This window comes from Pomacea canaliculata, linkage group LG6 (assembly GCF_003073045.1).
Source record: "Pomacea canaliculata isolate SZHN2017 linkage group LG6, ASM307304v1, whole genome shotgun sequence".
NCBI classification, from domain to species: Eukaryota; Metazoa; Mollusca; class Gastropoda; order Architaenioglossa; family Ampullariidae; genus Pomacea; species Pomacea canaliculata.
The window spans coordinates 19,183,905-19,198,541 of NC_037595.1; the positions used below are offsets into that span (position 1 = coordinate 19,183,905).

A 14,637-nucleotide genomic window follows, 5' to 3' on the forward strand; every position below is an offset into this window, starting at 1 on the left:
AGTATATGGACCTGTTTGCTTTTTCAACGGATCTCTGACAAGGTAAATTTCCAGTCAGCATCTATTCGAAGTGTTTATGTAATTGTCGTCTATCTCTCCTTCATTTACTTTTTATTAATTAATTTATTTTTGAACTTGCTGTTGTTCTTTTTTTCCATGGTTTACATTTTTATTGCAGTGTTTACATGTTTTGTCTCTAACAACACACTATTCAAATTAACACACTGACATCCATGTTTTTTGAAATCGCAAGATGTGTGTTAAGTTCTGTGTACAACACCAGAAAAATACATGAACGCACTAATAATAATAATATCCGCCATTCGTTCATAAACAACATCGTTGACGACTCCATCTCCAGTTAACTCGTTTTTATGTGATTTTCAATATGGGACTTCTTGTTGGGTGTGTAGCTAAGACTCATGATGTGTACCGATTTCACATTTGTGTGAGCGAAACACTGAGTAACAATCTCGCCATGACAAACTTCTTCTGGAAACTCGTAAGATTCTGAGACATTGTTAAATCTTGCGTAAGAAAGCGAGCTTGAAGATCAATAAAGTTTATTTATATTTCCATACTCACGGTGTAGTTGTTTGTTAACTTCTCTTATGTGTTAAAAATTGTCTGCGAAAATGAACGACAGCTCGTGATTAGACATTGTGTGTCCATAAACCAACAATGAATAGTGTTTCACTTCGTGCAGTTTATTACTTCAGGTTGATAAGGGTTAGAATAATGTAGAAATTTTATCTAGATGTTGTGGCAAATGCTAGTTAATTCAAAGTATTCTGACTTCTAATGACATAAACATATGAAGACAAACATGCAGACGAAAGGAGAGACAGAAAGATGCAGACCGACAGTCTTAAGTCAGGTAGCGAGTGGAAAGTTGGAAGAATGAAGTTTAAAAAAAAAGAAGAGAATAGTAGTGAATGAATAGTGAGTGAATGGAGGAAGGAAGAGAGGAGCAAGTGAGTACATTATAGAAAAGTGAAAAATATTTTGCGAGATATCTACCAGAAAAAGAAAGACAAACTTCAACACCACTTGTAATTTTCTCTGAGTCTGAACACTTTTCAGCAAAGTAGTATGTCTGGCTTGAATATGTATTAAGCCCTTGAGAAACAAAATTTGTATAAATTGTTTTTACATAAATACTCTTGGGTGTGAACATTTTAAATCGTCTTCGTTAAGCAGACAGAGCAACGTCTCTAGAGCGTGGGACACCATAGTCACGTGACCTTTACATAAATCTCCGTATCGTGACTTGCCTTCTGCTTGTCCACGTTGTTCCTGTTGTGTTGTAAGTCTCCATGGTGACTGCATCGTGGGGAGCGAGTAAGCTGATTAAACACCGATCGGACAGGTTGACTGCAATCCCATCCTCCCTGTTTGACAGTTCAGACTGTTTATGCTCCACTAAACAGCTGGAAGCTTTTGATTTATTGTTTTTACAACTCACTCTCACCTGCCCCTCCTACAACTGGAGCGTCAGTGGCCGACCATTAAAATTATTGGCCTCTCGAGCTAAACACTTCCGTGTGGGAACTCCTGCTGCGAAATATTTTGAGTGTTTGCGCATTCAATTAGTGTCGCAAATAGTCCCAGGGAGAATTGATAATGATGGTAAAAAATGTTATGTCGGGGAGACTGGAGATATATATAGGAAGCCAGAAACTAAGGGCGAGTAAGCGATAATTTAGCATCACTTTCTGCACCAACGCGAGTTGCTTCGCTTTCAAGAAGATCACTTCTATCAGAATGGTAAGAAATGGAAAAAAAAACGGTTTCTATCTCTCATTCTTTGTTATTTCCTACTGTTTTTTTTTCTCTCTTTCTTCTCTCTCTCTCTCTCTCTCTCTCTCTCTCTCTCTCTTTTATATCAACAAAAACACTATCTCTCCCTCCTTATATCCTCTTTTTTGTCTGTGCGTATGTGCTTGTGTTATTTACCAAGGACTTTAATACAATAAAAAGATCATGTTAGAAAAATATGATTATTTTTATATTTTGGCAACATTTATCCGTTTTGATTGCTAACTACCTGGTCCGTTAGCTCCTTGCCAAAAAAAGATACTAAAGAACGCTTTTTATGGACTGTCAATATTTCTTCTATGATATTTCAGGGAGTATTAAAATGGCTTGGTGTGTAGTTGTTTGTTTCCATGGAAGTTGTGTAGTGTCAAGCACGCTAGCGAGTAGCTTAATATTTTTCAGCAGTTTCGTACCCTTTATGATTGCCGGTTAATCAAAGACTCTAGGATGAGAAGCAGGAAAACAGCAACAAGATACACAATGATGTACATGAGATTCATAGCCAATAATATTAATTTTACGAGTTTCGTTGTTGATGCGTTTTCATTAACATTGTTTTGTTTTTGTTTGGTTTTAAACAGAAGGCAGTGCTGGTTCTGTTTTCTGTCATGGCTACGACCTTTGCCTCTGACCTCTCACTTCCTGTGGCTAAGAACAACGTAGCTGACGACTACGGAAAGTTTGGCCTTTGGTAAATGGAGATAACTTGTTTGGAAACAAGGCCAACTACGCCCCTGGCTTCGGCAATTACTTCCCTGGTTACGGTTCCAAAAGGGAGACTACTATCCAGGCGGATATGATGGTTTCGGATACAACAACGGTTACGGAAAAGGCTACAACGGCTATTATCCTGGTCTTGCTACCCTGGCTACGGTCAGAAAGATGGCACTTACATCTAAAAATGCGCAGAAACGAACAATACAGGCCATAATATCATGAGAGCTAGAAGAGAACGTCGCTTTTTTCCAAATAAACAACTTTTTTTATTTAATGCCTTTGTCTTTGAGTTTGTGTGTGTATGTGTGTAATTTATATAAACACTGTATTTTGAAACTGCCATCGTGTGATGGAGCTATGCACACTGCTACACTGCCCCACTAACTTTACAGATGTTCGCGGTGGAGGAAAAAAGTATTTTTCGCAAAGGTCATGTCATGTCCTGTCCTGCCTTGCCTGAGCCTGTGATGGCACTAACCTATTCAGTGGTCTGCCAGGAAATTGCAACAAATGGAAATAATATGTTTGAGCTATTATCTGAAAGCCTTTAAAAAAACTACATAAAGACAGCGTGGTGGGAAAATACAGACACGGAAGGGTTTATACAGACAAAATTACAAATTAAAAAAAAAAACTGAACGTGGAACGAGATCGAGTTACTGACGCTTGCCCTCTGACAACAGTTTGTCTGGCAGTCTGAGAAAATATTGTTCAAACCGTCTGTACTGTTAAATCCACAGAAATGTGTTAAATTCAGAGTACAGTGTCATTGATGTTGACTTCCACACAGGCTCCAACGTGTAAGCACACTCCCCGCAGTCATTCACATTCATGACGCAAACGTACAGGTACTCGTACACACATGCAACACTCCTACACACACACTGTGGTAAGAAAGATAAAGCTTCGGAGACATTTGCAAGCACATGCTGCACATGCGTGCACAGACCTGCATGGATATATTCAGTCACACACATGCGAGAATGATTATAATACAGTCACATTCAGGAATGCATTTTCACACAGCCACACATATGCGGGGATATATTGGCACACAGTCACACACATGAGGGAATATTTTATCACACGCGTGCACGCGCACACGTGCAAGATGTACGCGACAACATTATTGCGTGACAAAGACAGAGAGACAGAGAGAGTGGCAATCGTGGTAGTGCCAGACTGTATGCATTTTCATGTCATTATTAGCGTTTCAGATAGGCAATGACTGTCTCAGCTAGCCGCTCCTCTTTTAATGCAGGGAGCGAGGAGCAGCACAAAATGAGACGACAGAGTTATGCGACTTCGTGATGACACGCCATCATGCACGTGCGTTCTATTACAAGGATTTGTACTTTTTTCATTCAACACGCGGAAGGGTTGTCTTTCTTCTAGAGTCATGTGGTGTGGCTGCGTGATGGCCCGTCCGTCTGTCCGTCTGTCCGTCCTCTTTCCTGCCTGTGTCTTTTAGTCTTTGTGCCCTAATAGTTCTGTCTGATCTGTCTGTCTCTCTGTATGTCTGTCATTTTGCACTTCTCTCTAAAGATCTCAGTCACATATTTAGTCTTAAATGTAAATGTTCTATTATGTACAGTTTTTGTATATTTTTTGTTGTTATTTGTTCTCTGTAAACAGACCCAGTCGTGAATAAAAGACATCAAAGACACAACCCTACGATAAATAAAGTATTATCTTATCATAAAATATATTTTTTCCATTACTCAAACATTTCTTTAGAACGAGCATAACCTGATTAAATGTTATCGCAAGTAAAATAATGCATAGATATTAAAGTTGCTTGTTGTCTAAACTATAGACATCAGAAAAGTGAGAAAAGAGCTAGTATATAATATCCTTTAACATATTGTCTGACATAATTTTTCGGATCATGCTCTCAGGGTTTTGAAAAGGATAAGAATATTGAATGATCCTTTCTACAAGACTATCTATTTTTCTCGTCATGCAGTTTTGGTTTTCGGGTTTTTATAAAGCTTCATATTCCTTTACTTCTTTTTGTGTGTGTGTGTGTGAAAGAGATAGCCGAGAAAAGTGCACATTAAGAACCATTTCTTTATTATGATGCTCATCAATTATCATCATGATCATCATTCATTTATTATTATTAAAAATAAAATTTATTCTCACGAAAAAGGCTGCATTTATTGAAGTCGTATACTTTTCTAGTTTCGCTTTTTGTTCGTCTCTTCTTCAATCAATAGACAGCTCGCCGCAGTGCCGGCGGTCATTCGGGAACAAGCCGAAGAAGTGACAAACAGTCGTCTGCTTTCTCCTCCTAGGACCTCGCGGTGCAAAGCGCGGACTCGACGTTTGTATGATCATCGAACACTGTGGTGTACAAGCAGCACTAGCAGAGGAGTAGTTGCAGGCAGCACTACGATGACTACATCAACGCCAAACAGCGACGAGGGAAAAAAAACAGGGGAAGTAACTCCAGTGTCTGTACTTCGTTGACAAATTTGACTTTTTTATTGCGCCTGGTCAGGTCTGGCTTTTAATGCTGGGTATGTTATGGGCTTCGTCGGCATCGTCAATACTAGCATCAGCTGCTCGTCGCCGAAGGCAGGTTTGCACCAGACTGATGTTTTCCTCTGCTGACATTTTCTCTGGACCTGCGATACTTCTGTGAAAGTGGACGTCCACAAGATGTCTCATTAAGGCGTAACAAAAACAAAATAAGTAACTGAATCAATGGTAAAGAACATAAATAATGTTTGTGTGGGTGAGAGCATCTGTTCGTGCAAGACTCTAATAACTTCCATTGCTGACTTGATTTGAGGGACTCTTGTACTTTCATCGATTTTGTGCATCCCCGTGAGGAATAGGAAGCCAGAGAAAGAGATTTCGAAGGAATTGCTTTTCTCGGGTGGTATAAATGTTTCTGAAAGGTATGTACAGCCTGGATTACAATGTCAAAGTAATTTTGAATGACATCGTGAAGCGACTCCTTGAAAAGAAAAATCAGGAAGGGTCTGAACACAGCAAAGTCAACCCGTATCAATATACAGCGCATTAACTTAATTAATGCAATAGTCTTTAAAAAACATATTTAGAACAGTCTGCTGTAGTGTAGTGTTTTGTAAACATACACACACTTACTGACATGATTCAACAAAAGCCTCCTTAAGAAAGATGAGACTAAGCAGAAGTAGAATATTTGAAGAATCTTTTCAACTCTTTTACACGATAAAAACTTTTCATACAAAGACTAAAAAGAAATTAATTTCGGGTAAAAATCAGTAGTGACCAGCTGACCAAAGTTACTTGTAGACAGTTCCTTTAGCAAATGAGAATATAAATTAAGAAAAAAATTTTACACATGTAATTGTAACGTGTTGTCGTTATTTTTTTTTTCAGAGGACCAAAAAGCAAGAGATAAGAAGAAAGATGAGGTACCGACTGGTTACGCTTTTCCCCTTGACGATTCTTATTTGTAGCATACTATATGCCAGGAGACTGGCAAGCATTTCAGACCTGTTTAGTGCTACAATCCGAGGAGCAGAAGATCTTTCTATAAAACACAAGAGAGATTTTCTCCTAAAAATCCCCTCAAATGACCACTCGGACAGTTGCACTTTTTCGGAAGCAACCGAAGAGGATTTCCGGAGTCTGCCCCACCAGGCCGGAGGGAAATCTCACGAGGTTTCCTCCCCAACCGTCCACTGCCATGTCATCAGGGACTGTCCAAAGATGGCGACTGTCCGAGTCACGTGTGTGTCGTATTCCTGTAAAACGTTTGGACTGCGTTTTTCGAAAAAGCTTCAGATGACGTCAGTGAGTGTCGAGGAGATCTCGCGAGAGATTGAGATGGCGATGGAGAACAAACTTTACTCGATCGACAGTGTCCAGGACTACATGTCTGCGATCTGTCTTGATGGCACGGCAAAGCAGACGACCGTGGAGATCGCCCTTCACGGTGTCTCTCCCGCCGTATGTCGAAAGGGAATAGAGAACAAGCCTTTGGTGTCTGGAAATGAGCAATCGAAGAAAAATATCCATTTTTTCTTCCTTCCGGTATTTGTCGCAGTCAGAAATGGAAACCCGACTGCCAGGAATCTTTTCCTTACTCCAGTTCGTCCGCACGATCGGTGGCTCTAGCCTCCACTTTAAGAAACATCAGGCTACGACCTGGAGGGAGATAGAGAATCTTTCCACCTTCTTGCTTGGACCTAGTCATCCTTCTGAGCCATATTCCTCTTTTTTGAAAGATTTAATCGATTCAGGGTACTGCCTTCGACTGGAGGATCTCTCTTGCATCAGTTTTCCCGAAAAAGAGCAGCTGTTCTCCAAACTCATTTCTGACTCCAAAAATGTTTGTGGCCGAAAGCCGCTGAACCAGCGAGAACTCCGTCTGGACATGCTTTGCTCAGAAGGAAATTTGACAGACATTGGACTACCACAATGCATTGACATCACTAGTTGCCGATGTTCACGGTGTGACTGAAAATGGAAACCTGTTGCAACCCCTGGCATCGGCAACATTTTTCAATGCAAAGCATTTCAAAAACCCACAGGTTCTCGATTTAGCCTTAAGAAATGTGATTTCCAGTTTGCTGTCGTTTAAAGAAAATATTGTCATTATTCTTAGCGATGTTGGTTCCCCAAACCTGCTGAGGCTGGACCAGCCTGTAAGACTTCAAACTCAAGCATCCAACCCACTATTTGCAATCATGTCGTCAACAAATCTGTCTCCAGCCTCCCTCTTTTCTGCCGAACAACTCGCGAAAACAATTTTCTCTTTACGCGAAGTGTTCTTCTTCCTTAAAAACATAACTCAACACGAGAAAATGGCAAACTACAGTCTCCGTAGCCAGCTGGAGCTTGTAGCTCCCCTGAACAAATCGATACAAGATTCAAGGGAGGCTACTTGTGCTAAACTTCAGGTGCAGCCCCCATTAATATGTCTTTGTGAAAGGGAGAGCATTAGCTATGCCAATGACACGGTAATGGTGGGTTTTGCAGAAGTTCTGGTCGGTCTTATTAATGCCAGACTTCGTAAGGGCTTTCCAAGACATGATCAGCCAAGCCGGTTTTCAGGATGTTCTCAAGTCGTAGGCGTGTCCTTCTCTGAAGTCAAAATGCGCCATGTTTCGAACCGGAAGGTGATCACCATGGAGCTTGTTATGACCCTTGAAGGTTCAAACGAGAGAATAACTCGCCGTGCACTTATGGTCGTTTGGGATTTGGATAAAATCGCTAAAGTAGATTTTCGTCTGACAAAATTTAGCAACACTATCGAAAACGAGGCTGAAATGCTTTCCTCGGCGAGTCTTGAACCCCAGATTGAGGCTCTGTGTCAAATCAAGGTTGACCTTCTTTCGCACACCGCTGCCGAGAAAACACTTTTACAGCGGCTGAAGCAGACGAAACATTTTGGGGTCAAGCCAGCAGTCATCCATATGCACGACAACTGTCTCTACCTTGTGCTCAGAGACTTTGGAGACAGTGTCAGCGTCCACACCAGCAACATCTGCCGCGACCGTCAGTATGACGTCATGCTCCATTTAAGCTTGGTCAACATGGCGGCCCTGGTCCCGTTGCCCATCTACGCTTCTGTTGGGCATGCCCAAACCGCGTTTTTGGTTGTTATTGTCAAAATTTCCTACACCATGACTACGTTTGCATACAAATTGCATCCAGACTTTAATGTTTCGTACGACAAATAGAATTAGGAGGTTACATTATTTTTTTATGTGATTTTCAGTTTGCAATGAGTACTGTTATATTTTTGAGTATGCATGTTGTGCTTTGCTTGAGAGTTTTTCTGAACGTAGGTAAAATATGTGTTCATTTGCAGCAGTTTGGTTTTATTCCTTAAAAAAAAAAAGACTCAGAATGAGATTGAGTGTACGACTGATGAAAAAGCAGACTTCTAGAGGGCTTTCAAAAAAAATATTTTCTGCATCTGTACTGCTTATATTGAACTCCTTCCACATTATGAAATACATGTACGCATGCATGTTTACACCCTCACACACACAATTTTTTTATCTTTTCTTTTATTTCGCTTTCCTTTCTTTTCTTACTCTTTTTCTTTATTCCTGTCATTTTTTACTTTCCACTTTTACTTATTTTATTTCATTATCTGTCATTCCAGTTAGATAAGGAAACCTTTGTATTCATTAATTCGTTTTAGATTAAATATAAAATAAATTCAAAACCCCTTACTGTTTTTCATAGCTTCATTTTTTAAGGTAAGCAGTTGATAATTACAGCATTTGTTGAATGGGGTTAGTCTCGTCTGCTGATTTCGTTATAAAACACAACCAACCAACCAGCCAGACAGCCAGTCACGTTCATGCAAAACATTTTCCTCCTTGAATGATGTGAAGCGCAGGTTGTCTCCCACGTGACGTAGTCGCTAACGACCCAAAATATTCGGCAACACACTGAAGGTGTCCCATTAGGGGGCTAAGGTTTGACCCGCATCTTCGACCCAACCGTCGTAGCAATATGGCGTGAATATTTCCCCCAGTAAATTACATTGCTGAGAGTTTTTATCTTTCCCCTGGCTCCCATTGTCTGCATCTGCAGAGGAGTTCTGTTGGGCTTGTGTGAAGCAGTTCCTGTCTCCTGAGCTGCGATTTGATATAGAAAAAAAAATGTATGAATTTTCATGAATTCTTGTCTATGAGTTTGTAATTATACGTTTGCAATTATATGAGTGTGTATGTATGAGTTTGCACGAATTCTTGTGTATGCATATTGTTTGAGCATGTACCCATGGGATAAATAAGAAGAGAGAAATAGAAGATCCAACGGTATGGAAAAAAAAAATTGTGCACTCTTCCCATTGTTGCTCTGTCTTTCTGTCACTCACTATCTTTCTCTCTTCCTTTGCGTCCTTCTTCCATCAATATATCTCTTTCTCTCCCCCTCTCTTTCTAACCCTCTCTCTCTCTCTCTCTTCCTTTTCTTCTGCAAAAGTGCAAAGGCAACTCCAAGACGCAAACTGTGGACAAGAGAATGGAAAATATTTGCGATGGTTCCGGACGCTCTCTCCTGAACTTCAACACGTGTTGGTGGCAGCGACAGCAGCGCCGTGCACACAGAATAATGGAGTCAGTTCGAGCAGCAATGTGATTGATTTTCACGACCTTGTCTAGTGAGTGTTTACCGTGAAGCAGCCGGCCAGACACATCACAGACCTTTGATGGTGTAGCTACATCAGGCGACCAGCTCTCTGTCAGCGCCGAGTGCTCCTGCATTCTGATGGCCGCAGGGACGGTTGCCATGGAGACTGGCGAGTGTCGCAGCGTTTACTCATGATCTCACAATCAGTAATGTAGATCACTTATTGCCTACCCTTGACCTCGACGATACACTCATGCTCAGTGGTATTATTTGTCATTAGCATTATATTTTTAAAATACATTTTTGGACTTAATAAATGTTAAAAATAGCAGTGAGTGGCTTGGGTTCAGATCTCGTCTCGAGACACTCTCTGTATATGACACCTGTTCACAGGATTGGACCTCGGGGGTTTCCTCCTATTTCCCTCTCCTCCATAATGCTAAATTGTTTCAAGGTAGAAGCACTTTCCTACTAAATTAACCCTCCAACCAATGTTAAAAATGGATTTAGGAGACTGTTTGTATAATCTCTTTTGTTTAAGTGACGACCGTGAAGTATCTTACAATTTATGAAGGATGGACTATAAATCGACAGAAAATTAAATAAATCTGTGATGGAAAAAAAAACAGCTAGGCAGATACATAAAACTAAGTAGACAATATCAAGATAGAAGAAAACGAGAAGACACAGAAAAATGATGAGTTGATTCCTGCTGACTTTCTGGACAAAAAGGGTAAGTACAGAATGGCAAACAGACAGATATCCTCCAGCAAGATCACGCTCCCGTGCACATATTCATGCATGCATACATTTATGCACAAGTATGCGTCTATACATATCCACACATATACACATAGTAGGCGTGCATAGTAATATATACCACAACATATGTTCCTGGTTACATTTTGCTATAATTTGATTGTTTTAGGGATTTTCTCCTTCATTTGTTTGGTTTTTATTTGTTTGTGTTTGGGTTTTTTTTCCCATTTTACACACCCTCCTCTCCATCCTTCTTTCACTTCTTCTTGTCCTAATTTCATTTTGTATCGCGTTTATTTTTTTGCTTTTCCTCCATCTTCCTTTCTAATCCTTCTCAATGCTCTTTCCTTCAACCAGCTTCATCTAAAATTAATCAGCTTAAATGTTCATCTGCCTCCACAAATGTCGCAATTTGTGGGAGGAAAAGGTAGTTAAAAAGATCGAACTGTTGTGTGTGAGAGAGAGAGACAGAGAAAGAGAGGGCTTTTCAGAGTCTGTATATTTACGTAAAATCGCGATTGTATCCCAGTTGGCTTTTCTTTCCAACAATTAGTTTCATTGCCTCGTACAACAAATCTCTACAAGACAGAAAGAAAGCCGAGCTCGAGGCGTACGTGTGTTGCTGCCAGTTGTTCAGTGCGCGCTGACGAGCCACGAGTCGTGTCTGAGGGAGGAAACACCTCCACAAATCGGGGGGAGACAATCGATAGGATGTTAGTGCCATGGCTCTCCTCACTTGGTGAAAGCGGATCCTCTGAGCACCCTCGAAAGAACAGTACAAAGCCATTCAAGGCATTGAGTTCCTTCCTTCTTCAGAAAAAAATAGAAAGAAGATGGATAGATATCGGTTACATGAGAGGAATAACTGAACCTTTGTTTTAACGGTCGGGCATTGTTGTGGCTTGTATATTGTGGCAGACGATCGTGATTGGATCTACGAAACATATGAGCTGACCAGTGATGATGATTTGCGACGACATATTGATGACATTTTGCATGGCTTTATTTGTCTTTACTATTTCATTGGAACAGAAGTAGATTTTTCACTAAAAGACTGTATGTTTCGGTAAAGCAGGAGGTAACTAAAAGGCACATGAACATTGATTAGAGAAATAGATTTTACTGAAAGGCATGTTAAATCAAGAAAGTAAATGCCAAAAACTGGCCATGCTTTAGTGACCAATCTGTTGCAACTTTTAAATGCAGAAAGTAACTGCAATATTTTTTTAATATTTATTTTTATTAAATATTATATATTATTGTCACCATCCAATCCATTCTTAAGTCGGGTTCACGCGCAATATTTTCCTCGACAAACCCACGAAAAATGATTATAAAGATTTCAGAAGAACACAATGATTGATGATTAAACAAAAGCCACTGATAATTATTTACCTTGCTAATCGTTATAACTTCAATTACATTATCTGTCACATTCTTATCAACTAAAATTCTTCGTCCTGGATGACGGGCGATAATCTGCTAGCTGTAGTTGTCCCGCTGAGTCAATTACCTCCCATGAGCTTCTAGCCACTTGTGCTATCGCTGTTATTATTCACATACTAATGAAAGCCGATTCTCCGATCAGAAAGTTTTCCGTGATATATGTATGTACGGTTAACAGTTAATAGGGGCAATATATGGACAAGTCAAAAATCTTTAAAAGTATTTTCAGATATTTATAACCAGATGACTATAATACAGTAAATCTGTTTTGACATTTTTTATCCATTAATTTTATTATGCATTCAACAACATTCAGTTTTGTCAATAATGTTGAACTTTATGTTTTCTCCATATAAAAATCGCAATATACCTCTGATAGACAATCACAAATTTTACAGCTAAAATATAAGGAATTGATATTTTGTAAAGTTTGCATATTAGAAAAAAACGCTTGTCACTCGGTTTTTACGTTTTATTGCCTTGAGTCGTGTGTTCGGATCAATTATATATATATATTACTGTGGAGGCAATAACAATAACTATATAATTTCTTAAGTAATATAAATAACTACCCAGAAGCAAGTCCTTTGTCTAGATCTACATGCATAAAATTCTCCCATTTGACCATATACCAACGGAAATTTGCAGTCACTTTTCTGTATATAATTAGAGTATAGATGCTTTGAGAGAAGATTAAGGCACACAACAATATAAAATACTAAAATGAGTTATTGAAAAATTAATTTTTAGATTTTGTGTTTATGAAGCAAGCGGCGTTCAAATAAGAGTCGAGGAGACATCTCGAAATAAACGGCGACTTTCAAGGAACCGTCTAGTGTAGGTGCAGGGACTGGCATGCTGGTGGTGCTTTACCCTGAATCAGAATGTGGAAAAAAGTATGTCGCGCCGTGCTAGCCAAGACCTGTGAACCTCATTCCGAGAGAAATTGCGGGATGAGACGAGATTTCAACCCACAGACCGTACTTTTGTGTTTTGGTTTCATACTTGGGAGTTACAAGAGCTGACAGCGTCTCATTTGCTGCTCTACTTCCCAAGAAAGAGATTTAGGTAAGACTGGTCTTGTCCTCGTCTTCTTCGCCTAATGTTACTTTATGTTCCATGATTCCCTCCTCAGAAGTGAAGTCCTGCGGAGCAACGTCCCTAATACAGTGAGGTTTGGCTGTTCTGGGTTCAAAATTCGTCTCAGTGATGCTGTTCTTTCTGTGCTTGTGGCATCTGTTTGTAGCACTGGGTGCCTTGCTTTGACAAAGCCTTACTTCCTGCTTCAGGGTCAAGCGCCAATCCCCTTCCTGCCCTCTTCCACTCGCCTCTGAAATCTGCTGCTAACTTGGTGAAATGGATTACGATGCTCTATCTTTATCTCCCCATCCCTCTTAGTCTAACCCTCTCTTTCTCTTCCTACCTCCCATTCCCAGTGTCACTCCCTCCCTTACTTTCCTTCTCTCCCTCTCTTCGCTTTTTCTGTATAACTTTCTCTCTCTTTCTCATAATCCGTGGCAAAATGTTTACACATTATTACAGTTTTTCACTCGAAACCGTCCTTCGTTTTACGCTGCCAAACAGCTCAACCCTTCGTCAACAGACGGTGAAATCCCGTCATTATGCGACAACACGTGTCTGCACGTGCTTTCCCTGACACTGGTGGCGACGCCTAGCGGCTGGTGACTTGGCTAAAGGTGAGAGAAATGCCATGTTTCTGCTCCCTGGAGATGCCGGGTCCTCCGCCCAGACCGTAGATGGCATGCACGCCGTGTGTTGGCCGCTTAATGTTTCTGGACGTTGACTGTGAAGATGGAGGATCGATGTTACAACCGGATTATTTGAACAGCTCACGGACGTGCGGGAGGCAGGTTTGCTTAGAATGGAGGTTGGATGGGGATGCTCCAAACGAGGGGTGGGGTGGTCGCACGAAAGATTTCGAGTTCTTTCCTGTGAGGAAATATTATATATTCCTGGGAGGAACCTAAACAAGCATAAGGCTGCAGGGATACTCATGCATGTATGCAAACATGTTTGTACATGTGTACTTACCTATGTGTATGTGTCATAGCAAGCAACAACTAACATATTTCATTCACTTGTCTTTCACAGTTTCACACAAAATTGTCAACTCAAATCCGTGACCTTTTCAACCATACGCAGAAAAACCAGTTTACTCTGTTACTGATAAAATTGATAAAAAATTTACTGAAACCCTCATGACAGTGTAAGCTAAACTTTGTTTTTTGTTTGTGCTTTTTTCTGTTTGGAGAGCTTCATTTACTGTTCTTGTTTCAGCTACACCAGACATGTCCCCTATCCATTTTCTGACACTACCATTTATCTTCTTCCCCTTTTAATTTGTCAAACTTCTTTAGTTAGAAGTTTCTTACTGTTTCGATGTAAGATTTCAGAGTGTAGCATTTGAAATCGGATTCATTTTCACTTTTATTTGCAAATATTTCTTCAAAATAGCATCAGCTGTTAAGAAGGATTGTTTTCGTCTGGATGCTATTTTATTTCAACTCATCAAGAAATCTTAATGTCTATGCTGCAAATGTCAAGTAACAATCTCACAACAGAACTTCAACAGCGAAAACATTTTGTCGGAATTCACGTGCCTTCACCTGTATGGTATTTTGTGTTATTTCTTCTTAAAGCCTAGAGAGAGCTCGCACAGTGAGTCATGAAGGCAAAGACTGAGTTGATTTTTGTGTGAGCTGTCTTCTTGTTCATTTTGATATAAGCTGTCAGTGTCCTCTATCTTTTATTGAGCTTTTTGTTGAAACTTTGTCGTATTTTCTC

At 40.1% G+C, this 14,637-nt stretch overlaps 1 protein-coding gene and 1 long non-coding RNA gene across 2 annotated transcripts; both read left to right on the top strand.

Moving 5' to 3' along the window:
- The first annotated feature begins 1,628 nt into the window (after positions 1-1,628).
- On the top strand, positions 1,629-2,809 carry LOC112566498. The gene is made up of 2 exons (XR_003099605.1): positions 1,629-1,767; positions 2,400-2,809. It is a non-coding gene; the product is annotated as an uncharacterized LOC112566498 (long non-coding RNA).
- A 1,967-nt stretch (positions 2,810-4,776) lies between these two features.
- LOC112567286 lies at positions 4,777-9,304 on the top strand. The gene is made up of 2 exons (XM_025243919.1): positions 4,777-5,441; positions 5,911-9,304. The coding sequence occupies exon 2, from the start codon at positions 7,224-7,226 to the stop codon at positions 8,217-8,219; it is 996 nt and encodes a 331-aa protein (XP_025099704.1). The 5' UTR covers positions 4,777-5,441; positions 5,911-7,223; the 3' UTR covers positions 8,220-9,304.
- Positions 9,305-14,637: the final 5,333 nt, after the last annotated feature.